Source organism: Lissotriton vulgaris, chromosome 1_1 (assembly GCF_964263255.1).
Source record: "Lissotriton vulgaris chromosome 1_1, aLisVul1.2, whole genome shotgun sequence".
Classification (NCBI taxonomy): domain Eukaryota; kingdom Metazoa; phylum Chordata; class Amphibia; order Caudata; family Salamandridae; genus Lissotriton; species Lissotriton vulgaris.
The window spans coordinates 851,749,299-851,774,290 of NC_141685.1; the positions used below are offsets into that span (position 1 = coordinate 851,749,299).

The 24,992-nt window shown below is 43.3% G+C and overlaps 1 protein-coding gene across 1 annotated transcript in view; it reads left to right on the top strand.

Annotated features, from left to right (window-relative positions):
* ARHGAP29 (Rho GTPase activating protein 29) overlaps nucleotides 1-24,992 on the top strand; it is a 393,170-nt gene that overhangs the window by 191,774 nt on the left and 176,404 nt on the right. The window contains exon 3 of the mRNA XM_086957877.1: nucleotides 15,098-15,241. Within this exon, the coding sequence (XP_086814003.1) occupies nucleotides 15,098-15,241 (144 nt within the window). The remainder of the gene's footprint in view (nucleotides 1-15,097; nucleotides 15,242-24,992) is intronic.

Here is a 24,992-nt window from a genome sequence, read left to right on the forward strand (position 1 = left end):
CATGTTGAACTTACACGAGGGATAAACCCGGGCCTTTTAATTGTGGTCCTTTATCCTACACCTTGTTTTTATACATATCCAGTTGGCAAAATTAATAAAACTTTTTTTGACACAATTGGTGCATTTTTAAATCACTAAATTCACTGTTCACGTATCACAAATAACCAGCTCCACAGTAATCTGGCATTGCAGCACACTAGGGTGGCATTCGGCCACTCCTGGTGGGGCCCGATGATGAAGCATGTCACTAACTAGGTTGGTGAGTGAGGGCTTTCTGAACAACCCACCGAGGTTTCTCTCACAGCTGACTCTGGACTGTGGGTGTTGTTACATGCTTGCTCTACTTCTTGTTTGGCATGACGCTCCTTAGTTGTTTTTTTTATTTCTCTTGAGGTGAGAAGGTTCCTTCCATTTCCTTCCTCTCTTGTTGTTACAAGTGATTTTAAAGTACATACATTTTGACCCTGAAACTCTAGTCTTCTGAAAATGACGGTGCTTATTGTGCCTTGGTGCACATAGCTGAGCTTCTCACTTCCCAGGATACTCTTTATGCTTGCAAGTATGAATTGTATCATTGAATAAGACTTGGCAGGAAAGCAGCTTGGCACCGGCTGTCTTGGTTATGAAGCTTTTGTATCCTGTGTGCATGAGAATACGCTGTGGGTGTGAAGACGTTGTTGCCAATTCATTTTTTTAATTGATGAAGTCTATTCATTAAAATATGGAAATTTATCAAATTGTGTAGGCCTAGGCATGGATGTCTCCCGGCCATAACCTTTAAGAGAGCATTTGATTTTCTTTCTAGTATTTCATAAAGAGGTAAAGGATGCATATTTGGTTGTGTTAAGTTTTAAATCTCTGTGAATTGTGTGCATTTCATTGAATCTTGAAGAGGCAAAGAGTTTTAACTTGGCTATGATTGCTTCAACAGTTTTTCCACACTTAAAATAAGAATACACTTAACCTTTAAGTGGTCTGTAGCTTGAAAAGTCTTGTTAGTTTATATCAGCTGCTTTTTACAATTGTAACATACTTGTTATCATGACATCAGAAAACCAGTGACTTGCTCATCGAATGTTTGTACTTTTACAGACAATTTGTCAATAGAAATGCTTGTATGAGAGCTTCATTAACCAACATTTAAAAATTAAAGTATTGTTTCAAAAGATTTGGGTTCTGGGTGAAGCCTTCTATGTTAGGGCACAGCAGTATTTCCTTGCTTAGTGTCATCATTTAGGTATTTGCAGAGAAGTGTGTTTGCTATGGTCCAGTAGCTTCTTTTAAGGGGGGTTCGAGAATTTGCTTTCTGAATTTGGATCTACAGCTTTATACCTATATTAATACTGTCCTTATGACTTATGTTTTTACTTTATTATTTTTTGATAGTCATTAACAGTTTTCTACTGACCTCTTTATGACTGGTATGCAAAATAAGTTGTGCAATATCAGTGTTTTTTGTTCAGCATAAAAAAAAGGTGGTATGTTCATGATCTAAGCAACTGATCTGTAAGAGTAAGTGTTGGCCTTTTTTTTTAATCTCGGCCACTTTAGATGAGGGTTTTAGCCTGCCCAGTTGGGCAGTTAATTTTCTAGATGTGCCTCGTTTTTAGGGCCTATCTAGAAGTGATGGCTGCACTCCGCTCAGTTTTCAGAAACCATAGAACAAAACAAACTAAAATAACAACCCCCTCCCGCACACGTCACCCTGCACCCCTGTAATGGCTACGGCCTAACCCACTAACAGCGTGCCTGTCGCCCCGGAACTGCCCCACAGAAGGGAAAAAGTACAAGAAGTGGAGGAGGAGAGAAACAGACACACCCCCGGACACCCGGTACCCACCGCCGGCAGTGACCCCCCCCCCCCCCCCCCCCCAAGGCACATTCATCGTCAATCAAAGCAAACAGTCGGCATTATCACGGGGAGGACAGTCACCAATAAAAAAAAAACCCCACCCCACCCCTGGCCCGGTGAGATACTCGGTGCAGTCCCGGCAAAAGTGAACTAAGCAATCGAAGGAAAGTAGAAGTCAACCCTGCAAGCCTCACAAGGAGATCTATCACCAAGGTCAGAACAAATGCAATCCAAGGGAGCGTCTCAGGTGGTCCGAAGCAGTGGCGAGGAGCAAGAACAATTCAAAGTCAGCCCTGACCAGTGCGAATCCGTACCGGAGCACATTTCCGACCAAGCCACATCCGTCCAGAAGCAAACAAAGCGTCCATGGCAGTCCGAGGCATTGAAGGTGGAACAGAGTCCGGACACATAATGGCGGTCTCCGTTAAACAGACGGGCCGGAACAAAGAAATATGGCAGTCCACATCGACAGGACCCCGAGACTCGGCATTGACGAACAGTACCTCGAGCGACGATACACCATCGGATAGGGAACGTGAAGGGAAGACCAGGCACTGTAGCAAATGAAGGAGAAGTGAGACCGACTCCCCGAGAAGCGAAGTCGGGCTGACGCTCGGGCACCTTAAGATGGCGGGTCAAATCGCTCGACTGGACCACAGACTGTTGTTCAAGTGTTGCAGCGTCAATGGCCGGTCCCGAGCAGACATCATCCAGCTTTGCCGCCAGGGAGACACATGCGACGGTGAATTGCCAGCGGAGCGCCCCAATCGCTGCCATGACGGAACTCAAGGAATATGCGCTATCCATCCCCTCCATCCCGGGGCCCAAGGGACGGGGGGGGGGGGGGGGAACACAATCTCCAGCCCACATCGCCGGGCTCCGGGCACACATTTAGCGATCTCAACAAAAGGGGCGCCCCGAGCTGGCACACTCAACACAGTCACCGGCCGTGGGTGCAGCCCGTCAACCCCCGGACTGGGGAACGAGGGTCAGGCACACAGCCCCCAGCCACGGTGCAGGAGGATCGCAGCCCGTCACAATGTTTCCTCTCCGGCACCATCCATCAACGAGATCACAAGTCGAAGGCGGAAAGAGCTGTTCAAATCTGGGAGACCGGCCACAGTCGCGGTCCCGCAGCCGATGTTGATCAGTTCCCGCTTGGACAGTTAAAAAATCGAGGTCCCGGCGTCAGCCCGGTAGTAGGCCAAAAATGGGACACGACATAACTTCGTCGCTGAATAAGGTAGGAGGTCCGGGACAGCACCGTTGGCATCAGGTAACCTTCATACACCCAGGCACAGGGCGTGGGTAGAGGATAAACAGGATAGACGAGCCGCCGGCGGAGGTCGGCGGAGCCGGGAGCTTATGCGGCCATCTTGGTTCGCGGCGTAGCTCCTCCCCCCAAGCACTTCAATCTTAAAGTCCCATAAGTAATCAAGTCCTATGCCAAACGCCTCCGAGACCTGCTGTAGTTAGATCCCACTGGAAATCCAGAGAAAAAGCTTCAAGAGGCAGCACCAGGGGTGAAGTCACAAATCATCCAAAGTTGTCTTTCCAAAAATATTTATTCATCTTCGTATAAAAGCACAGGACAACAGCCAACGCCTTTCGTTCCTTTTATAGGAACTTCATCAGGGTGAAAAGATTATTAAATGGACAGGGTTACATATGGTGAATCAGGATAGCTCTGAGCCCAATCGGACGGATAAAGTGCAGTCCGGTCTCAAGACTTCTATACAGATTCACAGCTAAATTCCGTTTGCTGCAAACAATCACTCCAGGTTGTCCAACTCTATGTTTGTATATAGATATACGGAACGTTCATCCGGTATTAAAGGTCCAAAAAGGACACAAATGTGTTTTATGTCCAAAGAAGAATCCACTCAAATATGAGGTGTTCTTGCGTATCAGTACTTTTCATAGAAACTAGATGAGGGATCCAATTTAAATAACATTGATCATCCATACAAAAGCCCCATCGCGGTTGTAATAAAACTTCGAAATCAAATCAGTGTTACGATTGACCCAGGAACATGTTCCTGAACCCACAATACGAAAAGGTGGGTTCGGGACCATGTTCCTGCGTCAATCGTAATGTGCAACAATTAGACCACAGAAACCCAAAAGTAAACGAGGTGCCTAAATCGACACAACTCAACTTCTCCTCACTGAGGGCCGTTTACCACCTCTATTCGTTTCACAAAAATAGCTACCTGCGAGATTGAAGACATGGCTGCCAGCCTCATGCTCCAGGCAGCCATCAGATACACAAAACTTGGGCTCTCTTTTTGTCTTTTAAATAAAGTACAGTTCCTGGCATTCTAGTGGAGTAGCAATTCACATTTGGCCTACATCCTTGCACGCTAGAATTAAAGGATCTGGCTTTGGCAGGAGTTAGACACTGAGGGTTTAAAGTTTGGCTTACTACAGTCTTCTGCACTCATGTGTTTTCCGATGCATACTTCTAACTGCAGATTCCTTACCTTGTAAATTTCTCCAGGCTCCAGACTCAATTGTAGAAAACTTAAAAGCAGATCTCCTGCACGCCAGTAGGTGGAGTTAATCCTAATCCACGTCTACCCTATCCCGGAAGTGACATACAGAACTGCATATTAGCACCACCCTTGCACGCTGTTGTCAGGTCCTTTCGAGACATTTTATGCTCCCTAGACCTAGAGCCCATCTGCAAATTTAATGAACCCATTTGCAGATTCCTAGATTTGGATCTTTTTAAATGGAAGAGACCATACCACAGAACGGGGACATGGGAGGGTGGTGAGAAATATGTAGTTAGAGCATCTACTAGAAGAAGTGTTACAGAAAGTAAGACATTTGTTCTTGTGATGGATACTTCTAACTGCAGATTCCTAACCTTGTTGTAAATAGATAACCAGAGCATTAATCCCTTCCCCCTCAGCGCCCAGTCCCAAGGTGGAGGTTCTGTGAAATTGCTCAGAATAAAAAGTCCTACCAAAGCAAACTGGCAAAATGCCTATCCACGTAGCTGCCTCACATATATTCAGGACAGACACTGTTCTCTGTATGTGGATTGCTGAATCGCAAAGGAAACTTCAACTGTGTGGCTAGCCAGTGAATGGAAGACGACTATTTGTCAATTCCTTTTATCTAACATGAGGTGTTTTGCCATCTGAAAAACATCTTCATCTGAAATTTTATTTTATCTGTGTGCCATACATGCCTGATACATAATAACTTATTCAAACGCTAGACCTTCAAAAAAGTACAATGCAGCATTGATTTAACTTTTTTTCCTCATTACAAACCTGAATAAAGGTTTTAAGTAATCACGAAACCCAAATGAAATCTCTCATTTACCCAATTGCAACACTATCAATATCGTATTGATACAAACGTCAAACATTTTCATTTGATGACAGAAGCATTTCCACCTCTTCTTTAAAATTTCTAAAACCAATTTCAAATTGTTGATTATTGTAAGTGCAATATCAATGCGCGTTAACACTGGCCTTTGAAAGTGCCTTCTCCAATTAGTTCTGCTCAGCTTACCTGTGTTTTGTATTCTTTCGGTTTAACTGTTTTACTTCCAAGTAACTTACGTCTTTGGCTTTTCAGTCAAATATGGAACCTTGCTCCTTGGCCTGTCGGAGTGAACTTAATTGGAAGAGTCCGGCAGTGTGAGACCGCTGTCGTGTGTTGAATGCGGTGCTGCTTGTGGCAGCCTCGTTTCCGTCAGCTTTGCTTGCTTTACAGACCCATTGTCTTTCTTTGGCAGACACTACAAAAAATACACATTCCATCATGAATAGGGGAGAATTAGTGTTCAAAGGGGCCAGGCCGAGCATGGAACAAAGGTCAGCATTAACGTTGCTAATCAGTGGTAGGGCAAGTCTACTTTCAATACATACTCGAAAGTTTGTAACTACTACTATTTGTTTTTTTGTAATCTGTTGTGACGAATTCATGTGTTCTCCCTTATTTATGAAGCAATATGTGACCAGTTAACATGTAACCTGTTGTCGGGTTGACAGCGGTTAGATAAGGTATCGTATACGTCTTGAGCCTTAAGTCAGTCAACTTTATTTCGGTTCACAGAACCATAAAAGTGCGCAGTAAAAAAACCGAAGAAAGTTACATAAAATGTAATAAAAAGTACAATAGATTTAAACCACAATTGATAACCATACAAATGAATAAAATCATTACATATCCATTCGCAGAAAAGAGATTCCAATGAGATACCTCCATACTAAGGCAAATACCGGCAAGAAAAAAACCTCAGAGTCAAAAAGTGAACTCAAAAGAGTCCATTATGCCATCAGTAAAGTCTAAGTGATTGGCTAGTTGAAGGTAACTCAGAAGCACTAGCTAACATAAGTAAGCTTAAAGTGCACAGTGCTTTAAAAGACAAGATAACAGTTTTAAGAAACATTAAAACATGAATAAGTGCCCCCAAGGCAGTAATTTTTTTCCAACAGTCCTTGCCTTAATATGCCAAATTGAGCTAACGATTTGAGATAGTATACTCAGGGGCGTTGCTTGGTCAGGAGGCTGGGGGGAGTGGGGAGTGGAAGGGGGGGGGGGTCTTTGAATTTTAGGTTTTCCAACAATCACACTGGCATATAATGTTAAAATACATTGAAAGACAAGCAGGGTGCACCAAAGAGGCTAAATGGGCAGTGGAAAAGGAGACAAATGCAGACTAGTAGGGTGACTAAGTGAGGGAAAACACAATATTTTGTAAGATAACTAATATTTTTGTAGACTGAAAACACGGAGGGTGTGTGTGTGTGTGTGTGTGTTTTGTTTTTGTTTGTTTGTTTCTGGTGAAATTCAACAGACACCTTACCATATCCTAGTGAAAATTACCTGTACCCAACTATTAACCAGAAAATACATTTATTAGGGGAGTGTAACATCCAAAACACCGCCCCCTCCCGAAGCTACACCCCTGACTATACTATGATACTCCTGTTGTCTGACTTGCAGACTGTTATAGCTTTGCGCTAGTCTGCGAGCCTATGTAGCCGGGAAAGGGGAGCCATCCAATGAGCATGCTGTTTTGCATAGATGTAACAAAAGAAAAGTTCCTCATTTTCGACTGTGTGTCAACCCCTGGGACATAAATTAGTAGATTTATCATTCTTGTTCCATGAATAGGTGAAGGATGCAATTGGCAGAATCCCTAACCTGATTTTAATGAACAGGGTTCTTGGAAGTTGAACATTTACATGGTCCAAAAAATCGTCAGATTGTTGAGCACATTAAAGGGCATGTTTAAATCTGTAAGGCTGCCCAAGGATAACGATGACCACCTTGTGCTGAAGACAGCATTCCAATAGCATAGTTTGACAGTTTCTCTGGCACTTTCTGGAACTAATGCAGGCCGCTACCAATATTCATTCATTCCTAGCTTAGTAAGCTAGGTGTTTTTATTTGGGATACCCAGGGCATTGTTCATGCCAGATGATTGACCAATATCTCATTAAGACAATCTTTATATGGGGCCAGTTTTTCTGTCGTCCAGAGCCTGACCCAATAATGGATAGGTTTTAGACCAGCTATATCAGAAATGTTCTCAGATTTAGATACATTTTAACAGAAGTAATAGGATACTTTTAGGGTACCTTGGCAAGGATTTGATAAAATAATTTTCACATCTTACTAAAGGGTCAAGGTTGCAATAGCCTCACAAATTATCCCCGTATAAAGCAGTCCTACATGCTGGGACTTGTATATCTCCAGTGCTGGTGTGATTGAAAAAGAAGAGGCCCTTGTTGGCGAACCTGACAATAGTCTCAGCTCTGTTTTAGAGTCATTGTGCTTTTGTCAGTCTGGGGAGACCATTTATGAGAGTCGGTCAGTCTCACCCCTAGATAATCAAAATCAGAGACCCTGTTTAGCCTGGAACCTTCTAGATCAGCATTACTCCTGGCTTTTTTTCGGTGGGTAAAAACCGTATATTCGGTTTTGCTCTTTATTTCTAGCACGTGGTCCTTGCAGAAGAGGCTAAACTTTCCCGAAAGGGTATTTGGGTCCCTTGCAGTTTTATAGTTGAGGAGTGTGTCATCTGCAAATAGCAGACCTGGAAATTTTTACCTGGCCATTATGGGGGCGTCATTTTCACAATCTAGAAGATAAGTATACGTCCATTGATAAATAATAAAAGGAGTGTGGGTGCCAGGACATATCCCTGGTGTATCCTTAGACTGATGGGGATGTCTCCAGGTTTTCCCCACCCGGGTACTCTGGCAAAATTGCCTGTATACAGTTCCTGGATAAATGATATGCCACCTGGGACCCCTGCTCTCCCAAGGACCTCCCAGAGTTTGTCACTGGGGAAAAGGTCAAAAACAGCTCGCAGGTCTACAAATGGGACAAATGTGCCTTTTAAGAACTTCATACAGCAGTTGAAACTATTTTGATAAGCCATACCTTAAAGAGAATTTAAATATTCTTGAATAAACTTCAGCTACGTTATTAACATTTCGTACTGCAGATACTTTTAGACGCTGCCAAAACAAAGACCAAAGCTATGTGTGCCCTAGCCAGACCCATTTGCCCTACCTCCTGCCCTCTGTGTGCTGCCTCCTTATTTTTGGAGTCTCCAAATGAGAACTCATTGAAGTGCTGCGTGTTTTCTGTTGGTGTGTCCACCTGTGACCCGAATTAGGATTTTGCTTTTTTTTTCTTCTCTTCATTTGGTGTTTTATTTGCATATTATGTAATCTACAGATATATTTTCACTACAGGATTAGTTGAAAAATATTTTAGTTCAGGGCTGAAAAGCGTGGTGAAGATTAAAAGATGGGTCAAAAATCGATTACACAGAAGTTTTACATTTGTAATAGAGCTTTGGTGTATATCCTACCTTTTACTTAAGGAATATATTCCCAGAAGGTTTTATCAGATCTTTTTAGCTTTTCCTATATTTTACTGTATTGACAAGTTGGCCGGTGTAGTAATACTAAGCATTTTCTGCAACCTGTCCATCACATTAAATTTGAAAATTTACTTTCATTTTTTCAGGCTCACTTGATTTCCAATCATGTGGGCATTTCCTGTCTATTTGCAACCTTCAAATGTTATCCTTAGATTAAAAAATAGAAACTTTACCACTGTATTCAGATCACAGGTCAGTTATTGCAACTCTTACAAAAATCTGTATCCAAAGAGTTGTTAAACTAAAGGGAAAGAAAACAAGTGAAGCAAATCTGCACCAACATTACTATATTTCCAACATTTGTCCTCCAAGTCTCGGAGCAGTTTCTTAAACCAATTTGGTTTTCAGTAGACTCTCGAAAGTATATTTTCTGTAAAACCTGCATTAACATTGGCCAATCTTCATATGGTCATTTATAATTTACCGTAGTCTTTTTGTTATTTAAGTCCTCTTCTTAACAAAGGAAGATTTCCTTGCATATTCTTTCCAAGTGTCAGCCCTTTTACCAGGATGCTTCTTCCATGACACAATCCAAACTAGAAATTTCATACATGAATGACGAAATGCACACCAAATTCATACTGAAAGTTAAAGTTTCATCAAATTGTAGTCCTTTTGTGTGCAGTCCAGAAATTGTGTTTTTTTGCCCTGCAACCACTTCCATGACCATTCAAACAAGGGTGGAGCGTCATGACTTGGCACTCCCTTTCGGACGCACAGCTGCATTCCTTAAATAAAGGTTACTTCATTATTTCTTTGATTTTCCTTTATTGCCAATTTCCAACTTTTTCGACAATATAGTTCTAAAGTGACTATCACATGTGCGGCAGTTCAATGGATTCTCAATTTTTCAAATGATGCAGTTTGCCCATGCAGGCCTTTTCGTACTGCAACACGACGAGTACATTTTAGTCATGCTTAATCCAATGCATTTCGGGCAATTTATCTTCATCAGGGGTTTCACTGCAAATATTTAAAAAACAGCGTTATACCTTATGGCCTATAACATCTGTTCAACTCCAATTTTGTCTAGTCTGTACAAGTCCCTGTGACACGTTTTCCCTCTATTTTACGCAGCGCTCCATCAGAAAAATATACTTCAAATGACTTTACCCCCCACAGAAACGCTTATAAATCTAAGCGAGATACCAGATTATTCCCCTCTTTTTCTCAGTCAAAATTTCCTCATACTTACAAATACAACTCTTCACAGCGCTTTCGCTTCTCTCTTGCTACCAATACGTAAACCTCCTCCTCAATAACGTCTCGTTCTTTACGTTGCGTAAACCTGCTCTCCACCCTCTCAATCCTCCAATCATTTGACTGCCCTTATTTCACACACTACCTATCCCAGAATCCCCCTGAATATTTCCCTGATGCGCTGAAAACACGTTATAAACGATAACTGACAAGTCTATTACCCCGCCCTCCCTTAGATATTAAACCACGTGAAAATAGGACCCTCTGCATTTTCTTTGTCAAGTCCAGAAATTGTAGTTTTTTGCCACTTCAGAAATATATTGTCGAAAGAGTTCGGTATTGGCAATAAAGAAAAAGCAAAGAAATAATTAAGTGTTAAGTGCATGCATGCACCTACAAATATTTTTTATACTTCGGCCTCATAATTGTGCTTTTTTTTTCTCAGCCATGCTGCACAGCAGATGCAATGCTGTATAGCATGGCTTAAATTTGCCAAAGCTAATAGACAGGGCCTGTTGGCTTTGGCATTGCTCATTTTCTTTTTGCTTAAATACCAAATGAGTGTATGTAATTATCCACTTTTCACTTCTGTCCTCCCAAATAACCACCCCCTGCACGCTCTGTTTCTCACGGGTACTTCTCCCTCAGGCACCCTTGCACTCTGTGTTGTACTGGCTCTTGTGTGTTGCTCCCTCCGGTTGCTGTCACTTTCATGTGCTTCTTGCGTACTTCTGTCTACCCCCGCCTGTCCTCTGTCACACGCACTGTGTTCTCTCGCCATCACTTCTTCTGATGAGGCAAGGTCTAAATAAAGCTGGGTGGTCGGCAAAGATCTGATAGATCTCTATCAAATCATCGTTGAGATCCTTGCTTTTGGTTTTGGCAGGAAAATCTCCAATAGTGCTAAAGTTGGATTTTTCTTTGCCTCCAAGAGTGATTTACTGTTAGGATATATTTGCTTAAATGCCCAGCCAAAGATTTTCTCTTTGGACTTGGTCACTTTTTTGGAAGTCCAAATCATTCAGTGGGGAATGGCAGGAAGCTGTATCTGGGCAAGGGTCTGTGTGTCTGGATACGTTTATTGCAGTATCCAACGGAAATTCTTTTTAGCATAGCAGAAAGCTTCAAACGAAGTTTTCTTGCCTGCCTAGGCAGCAACGTTCCTAGGTGAGCCTCAGCACCTTAATCTAGTCCTCCAATCTGGAAAAAATTGAAGTCTCAAATTTCTCCAGCTACTATGAATGTTTCCTACTGTCATTCCTGCAACCCTAGTTCCTTAGGACATGTTCTTGACACTTAGTGTCTCTCCAGACAGTTCTCCAGCAGGATCCAAAAAAAAGCTGGGATGTCTTGGAGTCTGGAGCCCATCTGCATTTTTCGTCCCTGGAGCAGGCAGATAGGAGGCCAACTACTTGACCGTTAGAGAGTTAGTCGTCGTCTTCCAGCATAATTCAGGAGTCTTCTAGGAGATCCTTTTTCACATGGAGTTTTCAGGCCAAGGAATGTTCTAAGGAAGTGGTGGATAAAGTGCCAGATATACCCTGTACAACAGCCAGTGTATTTTGCCACCCAAACCTTACTGTATTCTCATAGCCCCACCATTTCCTTTTGAAGCATTTTCTCTTTGCTATGCTGTAAGATCACCCATGAGCCCCTGTTTCATTATGCTCCCTAGCAACTTCACTAGTTGCATGAGTCTCTTCCCACATTAAACAGCCCGCATGATGTTTAACGTTCCGTGCCATGACTGCATTCTTGGCAGCATCTACAGTGGACTTGTAGAGAAGTTAAATAGGCCAGACAGGGATTTCCAGTTGGCCAGCATGTGTTTTAAGGTGAAAACACAGACACTTTTCTGCTATTTTGCATTGGTAAAGCATAGAGTTCATAAGGCAACAAAATCAGATGGGAAAACGTGGGGGGGCAGAACAAAAATGGAGTCCTTCCTTAAACTGGGTTTACCACAATTCACTTTATATCCTTTTAATTCGCCACATGCATTTGCGTGGTCACCTGTCCTAACGAGAAAGCAGAGCAAGTGCTTTTAACATACATTGAGTGTAACAAATAAGTAAGTCCACAAAATGTGTTTTATTGATTGTACACCGCAACAAAGTCCCAATTTGTACTATTGTATGCTTGCTGATGGTTTTCCGAAGGTGAGGATAGTACTCATTTTGAAAGAAATTTACAATGGACTGTAAATGTGACTTAGCAGCTGGGCAGCAATGCATAGACTATGCGTGGAATTTAAAGCAGGGATGCTGAGCCTTTATCTTTGCACCAATTTGAAAGCTTGCCATTTATAGTCTGAGCGTGATAAACATTTGAACCTTGTATTTGAGTACGAAAGATCTCTGTACGAGACCCAGATGTAAGCGATTACCAGTATTACCACACTGCGCATGAATGGGGAAGTACATGAAAAAGAACGATTTTGCCGAGGATTTTTCGGTCATTGAAGGCACTCACAAGAGTTTGCTTGCACAATTGCTTTATTTTCAATGTTTTCTATAGCCCAGACCTAGATTTAGGTTTAGCAAAGTGCTCCACAGTGGGTGATTGGAATGTTATTCATTACTCGGTCAGTCCTTGTGAACACATGTGAACAATGCTAACTTTATTTTTAATGTAGTTCCATCCTTCAAGCTTCTAGTTTGAGGGCACGCTAAGAAAGTGATTTGCCTAAAATAATAATGATGATGACAATAATGTTGATCAAGGGAAGAGGAAGATCTAAAGAGACCTAGAGCCAACCTACCAATATAAACCTGTCCTGCTGGTGTAATAACTGAAGTCATTATACCCTCATTGGAGACCTAACATGCCTAACTAAAGCATATATCTTAGTGTTCTGTCCCCAGACCAGTCAAGCAGGCTATTACTCATTTTCTTAAAACACCAATAATGACTCAAAGAATGTGACCAGGTATTAAGCAGTCGCCTGTCTACCATTTCCCAGCAAAATCTTAAAAAGTCAAATGGCAAAGCGATCTATTACTGTGGAATAAACTAACTTTAACATGGCCATCCGTTTGGCATTGGTCCCCCAAGAGGCTACCAAACCACACTGTTTAAAATCGGAGACAAAAGTCTTACTTCTTTGTATGAGGGCCAGCAGTGCGCTCAGAGGTTGCTGACCTCTCAGCTGTATACTGAAAATGCTCCATGGTGTGGTGAATATAACCTAGAGATCTTTTTTGTATCCTATCCTCCTTTCTTAGCCAATGAGTGAGGATCCGATCTAGAGCCACTTCTTTGAATAAGTGGCCTACGGATGTCCTGGAGTAACAAAGGTTTACTTACAATCTATGCTAATTGCTACAGATTAAGGAAGCCCTTGATAGTTATAGAATGCCTAAATATGTTCACAGTGTAATACAAATTTGTTCATTTAAATCGATGTCAGGGAGATGCTTGTTTTGGTGGAGCTGACCAAGAAGTGTATCCCCTTTGAATAGCCACAGAATCTGGGATGGCTCCCTTATAGGCATGAATGCAAGAAACCTGGAAGTTTTACTAGATGCTGACCTGTTTTATCCCAAAATAGCACTATTGTCCAGGATGTCAGCATGCAGTTATCTCTACTCCAAAGATCCTCTGATTAAGCCACACTCCCGCAGTGTGGAGTTGAGGAGATATCTGGTGACTGCGCGCTTGCCTACTGCACAGACACTGGGTACATACCAGACTTCCAGAACATTGAAGGAAGAAATATAATGACTTTAGGATCGTTCAGGTGATGTGCACCTGGGACTCCAGAAGCAAGAATGGTAATTTTTTTAATCACTCCATTGGCTTCTGAGGGAACCTAGTAAAACTTTAAAATCTAAAAACGAGTTTTCCAGGAATACTCGTTGTGTCAACATCCGCGGTAGTGGGATGTTCATGTTAACTTGAGGGGCACCTTAACTTTGGAAAAAAAACACTTACAAGAATGATAAGAAACAACTTTAAAATGTTCTGTACTTTCCACAAACATCTTAAGAAGACATGCTTGGTGTCCATGCAAAGGCTTGCCTCCCACAACCTAGTTTCCGTTCTCACCTACATGTTAGTCATAGTCTCCGATTAGCCACATACCACATTATTATTGCTTCAACTATAATGCTACAATGTAAACTTGGTTATATATGTTTAAGGGACTAAAACATGGAGACTATCAAATCAAATAAAACTTTATTCGGATAAGGGAACTTATCCATAAAAGTACAGACAAGTCGAATCAATTGTACAGAATAAAAAGCCATTTTTTCCTTTTTAAAAAGACAACCAATTCCTGGTTTTTGTAGGCTTTCCATGAATAGGTAATATCTATTGACCTGCAATTGTAGTTGGCAGGGAGTCCGCGCCATTATGACTGTGTCGTCTGCATAGAGCATGGAGACTAATATCAAGGGGTTCTCAGGGGCCAACGTTTTCAAATGTTCCTAACCCAGTCTAGGTGACAGAGCCCGACAGTTGGTACACACTTAAATGTAGTTGTTCAAATTGTCTTTTGATTAAAGACTAGACTCTATGGTACTGCTGGCTAGGTGTCCTACATCACATTAAGTTGAAGGCCTAATTTCCCTGCGTGCTCATGCTTCAGCATGGGGGCAAGGGGATTTTTCACAAGTCATGCCAACACAGTAAAAGTGGTTCAGCACACTTTCTGAGCATGCCTAGAGTATGTTTAGGAAGGCGATTAAAACGAACACCTTAATCTAGTTTTAGAATTTGTTACGCATGTCCAGTTGGCCACTTCTGTTTGAAGTTTGGCTTTTAGTCGTCGGAAAAGTTGTATGCCCAACGCCCTTTTTTCAAGACCCCTATTCAGTTAGCTTCTCACTCCCAGATTTCGAAAGCCAATAGCAACCCGCACTTCGGCTCCGCTCTGACATGTGGAAATGGACAACCTACACCAGTTAGAGATCTTCTTACCTGCCCCTGCCTCGCCCTAAAATAGTGTGAATTCTTTGTTTGATAGGTCCCCATTGTCTTTTTGCCCAGATTATGATGTAGAATTAGGATGGTATTTAATCAGATGGTCATTTCCTTCTAGCTAACTTTATTAAATAATTCGATTAATTATTAATTAATTACTTCTATTTGGCTGAATTTTTTTTCTCCTTTTCTTGCAGAACATCAAGACAGTTTACACCAGGTGGCTCACGAACGTCTGGGAGAGCTCCTCCGTGTTTTGAAAGCTGTGATAAACAAACACCAGACTCTGAATTCAGTTGATATTCTTGGTGCCGCAGGAACACTTATAGCCAAGGTCAAAGGTAGGTGATTTTCTTTAAAAATAAAGATGAAGTATTGATGTTACATGAGCACTCTGATCAAAGAAGAGCGTGGCAGTACAGGGTGAAGGGAGCCGGTAAGAATCCTTTTCATGTCCTGGCTTGAAAGTGTAGCTGTGCCCAGACACTTATGTGAGCATTACCAGGAGAGGCGCTTTGGCTCCACCCACATGTTAGGATACAGAAATACCTGTTTTGATTGGGCCGAAGTTGTTTGATTCCACAAAAAAGTGCTGGCTCTTCACACATCTGCCGTCATTTTATTAATCCAGTTGCCTGAACTTTAATTTTTAGAGGCACACAAACCATTGAAATGCTATTAAAGAGTCAGATAACTAGATACATTATGGCATTTCTCTCGAGCAGCAGAGATGTTAGGAGGGCAGTCAGCGCACATGGATTTGTAAGTATGGTTTAGCAGTGCGTACCTAAGCCTGACCTATTGGCATTGCCAATGCTTGTTGTAAGGGTAGGGCCTCCAGCTGCAGATATTAAGGAGCAATGCTTCTCCAAAGCTTCCAATGAGGAATAACGTTTATCACTCGCACAGAGGTCTGTGTGATAATTACATATATGTACTGGATGAATAAAAATAGCAGATTGCTTGGTAAATTGTGCCACGGATAGTTACTTTTCTGCGTGTATGCCGGTTGTGCAAAGGGACATTGCTGCATGTAAGGATAATTACTATACAGTTTTGAAAATGTAATTGCTGACGAAACAGCATAACTGAACTGCCCTATTATTATACCTGAACATTTGTTATGGGTTTTTTTTTCACCTCATTAGAAAATGTCACATTTAAAATCTCACTAGCCTACATTTGTTGCTCAAAAGCAAAAGAGGACAGAGGGTCCTTTAAATGTTCATATCCAATAATCAGCTTTTTTCTCAAAGCATTATTCTTAACCATCCTGCAGTCTTTCTCGTGAGTTATTAGCAAAATATGGCAATATCAATATTAAATTCCCCAAGTAATAAGATGCATTTTTCACATATCTCTTGTGTTCCCATTGTTTCTAATTTGTGATGTCCTTTTTAGGTCTCAGCCTGGCGAAAGCAGCGCATGCGCTACTCTCGCCATGCAGAGGGCTTCTTGGAATCAATGCAGATTCCGAAGCCATGTCCCAGCTTCGCCTTCAGTTTTCATTTGTGTGCGTGGTTAGGCGTCACAAATTATTCAAAAGGTAGTGCAATGATTGTACCGAAGGCATTTCAATCCCTCCTTGTTGCCACCCTGTCCCCTTTTGGCCCCGCCCACCGGAATTGGATCTTTTACCGGCTGCGTTACACTATGGCCTTTAATTACTGGGGAAGCACTATTTGTTCCCCCTTACCTCTATCTCTCTCCCCGAGCAGACCCTTCCCTCTGAGACACAGCTGCTTGTTCTGTAATATGTAGACATAAAATATGGATTTTGAAAAGCCACGTTTATGCTGGTGTACGAGCGCGTAATATACGTTGCTCGACAAATTACTATTAAATGAAAACTCATTCGATTTTGAGGAAAATGTAAAAAAACTCAATGTGTGCATATTTTTTAATTATTTAAATAGGATCCTGTCGCGAAATTTTAAACTATCCAAATAGTGGAATTTTCTGTAGTACCGTCACAGGATCTAGTAACTAGTACATTGAGGATTGTTTCTTTCAATGGAATCAGGTCCATTGAAATATGGCGCGTCCTTTTCATGTGTGATTGAGTTGTTGGCAACGTCGTAAAAAATATACGTCAACCATTGTTTCTGCCCGCCTATATGTTTTATTGAAAGGGGACTAAGAGCTGCGTTTGTGCAAAGTTCTACGTGTTTTATTTAACTCTTTAGATCCGTTGTCTCGAGTGGTGTGTTTAAGGAGCAGCAGTCTCCGCTGCGAGGCAGACTTGTTTCTGTTGCGTGGTGCGCTGGTGACTGGCTTTCCTTGTTTTGCCCATGCCCCCATCTTATTCCGTTCACCTTGATACCTGATCTCTCACCCATGCACTTATCCAGCTCCCCCATTATGACCCGCAGCCCCAGTGCTTTACACGCTTTTACTCACAGTCCAGTTTCGCCTGTACCCTCGCCCATTCTCCCTGTGACCCCTTTCACCCATTGCTCCCACCGCTCTTTGCCTGCCTCCAAAGATGAAGAGACACAACACCAAACTTCAAACTCTAGAACACGCATGCGCAACACCAGGGGGATCTTATAGCACTAGAGAAAGAGAGGACGTGGAACTACAAACCCAGACGGAAGACACGAAAGACTGTAAGAGTGGAGCTTCCGGTTATTACAGCTACAACATCAGATGTGCCTGGCACGAGAGCAAAACGAATGCATCAAAAAGTGTTGGGAACCAGATCCTGCCTCAACTGCTCAAAATGTGATAAACATATTGGAAGAATATATGCAGCCGTCGTGCTCCGGTGCTTGAAGAAAAGGATATTCTTCAAGATCTAAAATACGGCCATCTTGGAAGGGGAAGGGGGTTAGTGCTCTGCTCCAGGCGGACATCTCGGAATGGGTTACATTAGACCGAGTTACTTAGACCGCAAATGAAGACATTTGCGTATAGATGGGGGAAACAAAAACAAGCATTGAAAATGCAATAGGTCTAGCCTTTTATTAAGTTAAAGCCATTTGCTTTGCTATACAATACCATTAGCAAAGCAAATGGCATTAACGTAATCAAAGGCGAGACCTATTGCATTTTCAATGCTTGTTCTGATTTGTCGTATTTGGTGATTTCACAGGCTTCGTCTCCGCCTATCCTCTATTTCCCTTTATTACCTTCAGTTTGACTGCAAAATAGTCAGACGTGGCCTTTTTCAACTTATCCCGTATGTCTGGAACTCGGAGATACCAGGCATTAAGGGCCATCTCTCGATGCGGGCGAGGTGAAGCCCCACCATAGTGTGCTAGGATCAGCGAGTGATCGGAGGTGCCCCTTGGTAAGAAGGAAATGTCACCATACATGGAAAGCGAAGGGTCCTGGCAAAAGAGATAATCAATGTGGGACATACTCCCATGGACCCCAGAGAGTAAGGTGTATTGTTGGTCTAAGGGATGAAGAGTGCGCCACATTTCAATCGCATCGCCATCGTCCACAGAAACACCCTCCGCATCACAACCAACTCTGACGACACCCTCACCGAGCACCTTCACTTCCAGATACACACCGACCCCAAGACCACCCTCAGAGGCACTCTCATCTACAGACACCCGGGACCACCCACACAATTCAGCGAAGCCATCGCAGACTTCATCAGCCTGCACGCCCTCACCTCCCCAGACTACATCCTCCTAGGGGACCTCAACTTCCACCTGGAGAACAACAATGACCGTAACACCGCCACCCTGCTGGACAACCTCGCCAACCTCGGACTCAAGCAACTGGTGAACACCCCCACCCACTACGCCGGCCACACGCTAGACCCCATCTTCTCCTCCAGCAAGCACATCTCCTTCAGCCACTCCACCGGACTACACTGGACTGATCACAGCTGCGTCCACCGCAACAAGTTCCCTGCAGGAGCTGGAGGAAGATCACTGCCGACCAGCTCACCACCTCCCTCAGCCAGAGCCCTCCCGTCAACACAACGGACCCCAACGAAGCAGCCCGCAACTTCACACAGTGGCTCACCAACTGCGCCGATAACCTCGCGCCACTGAAGAACACTACCAGCAGACCCGGCAGCAAGAAAACCTTGTGGTTCACCAACGAACTTAAAACCTCCAAGAAAAACTGCCGCACCCTCGAGAAAGCCTGACGCGACGACCAGACTACAGAAAACATGACAGCCCTCAAGAATGCCACCCGCATACAACACCAGCTGATCCGCACCACCAAAAGGGCAACATCCAAAGAACGATTGGACAACACCCACATCTGCAAGGAACTCTTCAGCATCGTCAAAGAGCTCTCCAACCCCAGCGCCAGCAACAACGAAATCACACCCGCGAAAGACCTCTGCGACTCACTCGCCTCGTTCTTCCACCGCAAGATCGCCGACATACACAACAGCTTCGGCGCACAGACCACGCACCCAACCACCGAACCAGCGCCCCCGACCACCACCGTCTGCAACTGGACCCCGGTCAGCACCGAAGACACCACCCGCACGATGAACACCATCCACTCCGGATCACCAACCGACCCCTGCCCGCACCACGTCTTTAACAAGGCCGACTCCATCATCGCACCCCAACTCCGGGACATCATCAACATCTCCTTCGCCACCGCCACCTTCCCGGAGAGCTGGAAACATGCCGAACTCAGCGCCCTCCTGAAGAAACCCACCGCAGACCCCACGGACCTCAAGAACTTCGTCCCATCTTGCTCCTCCCTTTTCCTGCCAAAGTCATAGAGAAGACCGTCAACAAACAACTCGCCGCCTTCTTCGAGACAAACGGATCCCTCGACCCCTCAGTCCGGTTTACGAGCTAACCACAGCACCGAGACCGCCCTCATCGCAGCTACAGACGACATCAGATCCCTGCTTGACCACAGGGAAACAGCTGCCCTCATCCTCCTGGATCTCTCAGCAGCATTCGACACAGTATGCCACCGCACACTAATACAACGCCTCAACAACACCGGAATCCAAGGGAAGGCCATGGAGTGGATCATCTCGTTCCTCGCCGTAAGGACTCGGAGAGTCCGCCTCCCCCCGTTCTGATCCACGGCCACCGAAGTCATCTGCGGCGTACCCCAAGGATCCTCACTCAACCCCACCCTCTTCAACGTCTACATGAGCCCCCTCGCAGCCAGCCCACGCCAACACAACCTTAACATCATTTCCTACGCAGACTACACCCAGCTGATTCTCTCACTCACCAACGACCCCGCCACCGCCAGAGCCAGCCTCCAGGAAGGAATGAGAGACGTCGCAGAGTGGATGAAGACCAGCCGCCTGAAACTGAACTCAGACAAGACGGAAGTCCTCATCCTAGAATCATCCCCCTCCGCCTGGGACGACTCCTGGTGACCGCCTGCCTTGGGCACCGCCCCAAGCCAACGGACCACGCACACAACCTGGGCTTCATCCTGGACTCCTCCCTCACGATGAACAAACAAGTCAACGCCGTCTCGACATCCTACTTCAACACCCTGCGCATGCTCCCAAAGATCTACCGATGGATCCCCACCGAAACCAGGAAGACTGTCACCCAGGCCCTCGTCACCAGCCGACTGGACCACGGGAACACCCTCTACGCGGGAACCACAGCCAAACTCCAGAGAAGACTACAGGGCATACAGAACTCCTCCTCACGACTCATCCTGGACATCACCCGCCACAGCCACATCTCTGCCCACCTGAGAGACCTGCACTGGCTCCCCGTCAGCAAGAGAATCACGTTCAGACTCCTCACCCACACACAAGGCTCTCCACGACTTGGGCCCCAAGTACCTCAACAACCGCCTCACATTCTACACACCCACCCACCAGCTCCGCAAGACCAGCCTCGCCACCGTCCCACGCATGCACAGAGCCACCGCCAGAGGAAGATCCTTTTACTACCTGGCGGCCAAGACATGGAACTCCCTCCCCATCCACCTACGACTGACCCAGGACCATCTCTCCTTCAGGAAATAACTCAAGACCTGGCTATACGAGCAGTGGCGGATCCCTCCCCTCCCAGCTCCTTGAGACCCTAGCGGGTGAGTAGCGCGCTTTACAAATTTGATTGATTGATTGATTGAATCTCCTCAGGGGCCAGACAGGATTGGTAATTGGAATACCTCTTCGGTGCTGGTAGGTGGAGTCATGGCTCCATCTCTAATTTAAGGCCTCCTCAGATGTGTCTTAAAGTCACTGAGTTGTATATAGCACCACCCCATCTGTTGTCCTTTTTATTTTTATTTTATTTGCTTTCGTACTCTACTGAGGACCACAAATTTAAGCATAAAATTCAGTTTTTTTACACAGTTTAAAATTTCTTGTGCTAATACAAAGTTAAAAATGGTTTTAAAAATGTATAAAAATTATGGCAGACAAATTCATTTAGAGGAAATTTACATAAAATGATCAGTTCCTTTGCTGAGTTAATCCTACATTTGACGTATATGGATTGCAGAAACCTCTTGCCGTTACCACCTTTGGATTTGGACATACAAGCATTAAATGCTCTACATCCTGCACTCCGCCATTACACAGGTTGCATATGGAGCTTTCCTTTAAGTGCCATTTAGATGTTACAGTTTTGACCGAAAATATACCGAACCGGAGCAGAACAATCGCTCTCCGGACACTATGATTTAGGTTGAAAGCGATATACTGCTGAGGTTTCTTATGTTATAGCTTCAATAAAATTCTTATATACAGATAGTTTTGAGCAGTGCGAAAAGTCAAGATCGAAACTAAGTCTTGGAGTAAAATGTTTCAAAAAGCGCTTCAACTGGGCTGGTGTCCAAGCTAGCAGCAAATTGGTGTTAGTCTCTGCTAGCTTAAAGGCTGCTAACATATTCTTACTAAAAACGTGTTTGGACGAGTCACTATCAAAAGTTTCTGTTTTGAGCAAAGATCGAAGAGTTCCTTCCTCCGCATGCAGGAGATTATACGCCCACCTGATGACGTTAGCAATTCCTCGAGAATAAGAGCTGGTTAATGAAAACTCGAGGCGGAGAGCTTGTGCTGGAACAGCTTGAGACACCTTCATTAATCTCCGTAGTATTTTCCCTTCTTTTAAGTCTAGAAAATTCCATTGGTTTATAAGAATATATTCCAATGCATATGATGGTACTGGTGGTATCTTGACGCTATATACCTTAAGCAGGGAAGAAAAATGCCTGTGTCCTGACACTGCGTATAACCATGAGAGCTCCCGCATGTACTTCAGATTTCCTAGTCAAGTTCACAGTATGTGGCCGATTTTGTAGAGTCTTGGTGAAGATTCTGCCTAAATAGGTGTATTCATTTACCTCTTCCACCTTTTCTCCCCCAAGGGTCCAGCTGTATTTTGAGCTCTTTTTCCTTCCTGAAAGCGAAACTATATTTGTTTTAGTGATGTTAAGGATTAAATCATTTTCCTCTGTGTAATTATTCAGTGCCTGGAGATTGCCTTGTGAACCAAATGGAGTTAGATCTAATATAATAATATTGTCTGCGTATAACAACGTATGTATGTTGTGGGAGGCTACTTTTGGTGGAAAACTGCGTACTTGCTGGAGACATTGAGGCATATCACGGAGATAAAGTGAAAACAATAGGGGAGCGAGAAGGCATCCTTGTTTGAGGCCATTAGGGGTCGGGATAGGGCTAGTTGAGCCCTTTTCTCTCCCCCTTTGAACCTTGCACCAGGTGTCTGTATGCAGTGATATTAATATTCGTAGTAGCTGATCAGGGATACCCATTTTATTAAGTTTTTTTCCAGAGTATTCCCCTGTCCACTCTATCAAATGCAGTCGAAAAATCGATTAAAGCTGCATAGGCAACCTGAGATTTAATTGACACACATTTATCTAGGATGGTTTGCAGCATAGCGATATTGTTCGTGACTGAATGCTTTGGTCTAAAACCTGCCTGGTATCGAGGAATCAGTCCAGATGAAAAAGCCCAGTTTTTAAGTCGATCCAAGACTTCTGCCGTGAAGATCTTTCCTGTGGCATCCAGAAGAGAGATTTGTCTATAATTACCAGGTTGGAGTCTTGATCCCTTTTTATGTATAGGTATGATGATGCTCCCCTTCCAAGACTTAGGGATTTCCCCAGTGATAAGAATGTAGTTGAAAAGGGGGGGGGGGGGGAATAGCATCTTACTCCATCCTTTGGGGTCTGACTGGAGGACCTTGATTGGAATTTGATCAGGGCCAGTTGCTCCTGTTGATCTCGCCTTTCTTATATGTATCTCGATAGCAAAGGGGGTAGATGTTCCGGTATTTAAGGATTCAATTTCTGTATTACTAGAAAACGTATAGGCCATTTCTGAGGTGGTGTTTAATTTGTATAGATTAGAGAGATAGATTTCCCATTCTTTTGGGGCACCGGAATAGTTTGTAGTGTTTTTTCGTGCCCGTTTCTTTGGAGATTATGGTCCAGTAGGCACGTTGGTTGTTCTGCTTTGCTGCTAACTGCAGATCCACCCAGTTTTTATCTTGGGTTATTCTTTTGTGTTTTTCTTTTTCTCTCCTACGTTGGTTCTTTAATTTGTTAATTTCTACCTGTCTAGGCGATGAACCTTCTAAGAACTGTGCTCTTATCAGTTTATTTTGAAGCTTTGTACTGGTAACTAGTTTTGGCTTTTTGTTTTGATTCTTTGTAGATCTTGGTTGCGTCAACTTTTTCTGCAATTTTTGTGTTAATTTTTTTATGATCATTTCAAAATTCGTTATTTGATTTGTAGAATGTGTTGCTTGGAGAAGCTGGTTAATGTCTATTAAGGTAGTCATCTTAAGTGTCACTGAGTTCCAATGAATTTGCCTTTGTTTTTGGTTTACCATGACTGTGCTGTAGTTGTACATGATTTGGCTGGTTGGACATAAATGTATTTTCCATTCTGTACGTAACTGTAGTATGGCGTGATCACTACCATGGACAAAATTAATTTTAAGTTGTGAAGCGGACGCAAACAAGTCAAAACTACATATCATATAATCCAGAAGTGAGGAGCTATTATTTCCCTGTCTCGTGTATGAGGCGGGAATGTCGCCTTGCACATTCCCATTTAATATGATTCCATTTAACGTTGGGAGCGACGCTAGTAGAATTTTACCTCTTTTATCCGCCTTGTTCCCTTTAGGAAATAACGGTATGGAAATTTCCAGCGCCTCTTCTTTATACCAATTGGTCCATTTTAATATTTCCTCGTTGGATAATTTTCCATTAAGGTCACCCATGATGAGAAACGATGGATAATCTTGCCTTTCGATTATTTGTTCGATGTCATCTAGGATCTCTATTAACAGTCCATCCATTTTTGCTCCGGGAAAGATGTATACATTAAAGATTAGTAAGTTTTTTAAGGAATCTGAAGGATTTGTCCCGCACTTAATCTTAATACATTGATAATTATAAGATTTTGTTGGGATTATTTCTTGGGCCCAGTTATACTCTTCGCTTAGTAAAATTGCTAACCCACCCTTCACATGGCCCCGCTCGACCCGCAGAGCAGGGATGTCATATATGAAATATCTCTCCAAATTGAAATTTTGTGTAGTCCATGTTTCTTGTAGGGCAACAATAGCGGGAGAGTTTTTTACTAATTCTGCCATTTTTTTCTTTAGTTTTTCCCGCTATATTCCAAGAGAAAATCAATAAGCCTGTGCTAAACAGAAGATTTAGTGTCCTTAGTATGCTTGTTACTATTCAGGGTCTCAGATATCCAATCCCATGACTGATGATCCCTCAATGTTGTTTCCTTACTGAGGGTGCTTTTGCTCCAAATTTCCCTTTCACCATTCTTTATGTAGAGAAATATATTTGCTGCAGGGCAGTCTAAGGGATAGAACTTTTTATTTGTAGGTTGGTACGTTTTTGAGATCCTTCAAGTGGATACATCATATTGCAGGCTTCATTTTTTTTAATACTGGGATCAAGTCATAGCCACATTTGTTGAGAGTCTCACTCTCCTTATGAATAATTCCTGGTAAGGCTGGGGACCAGAATTCTACAATTGCAGTTTATTTTAGCTTTGTTCGTAAACATTACTAGATTAATTTCATTTCGCGCTAGAAGTTGTAGCGGCTGGATCTGTTGTAGTAAATTAATGATTCGACCGCGATTGAGTGGAGCTTCATCGGTAGGGAATAACTC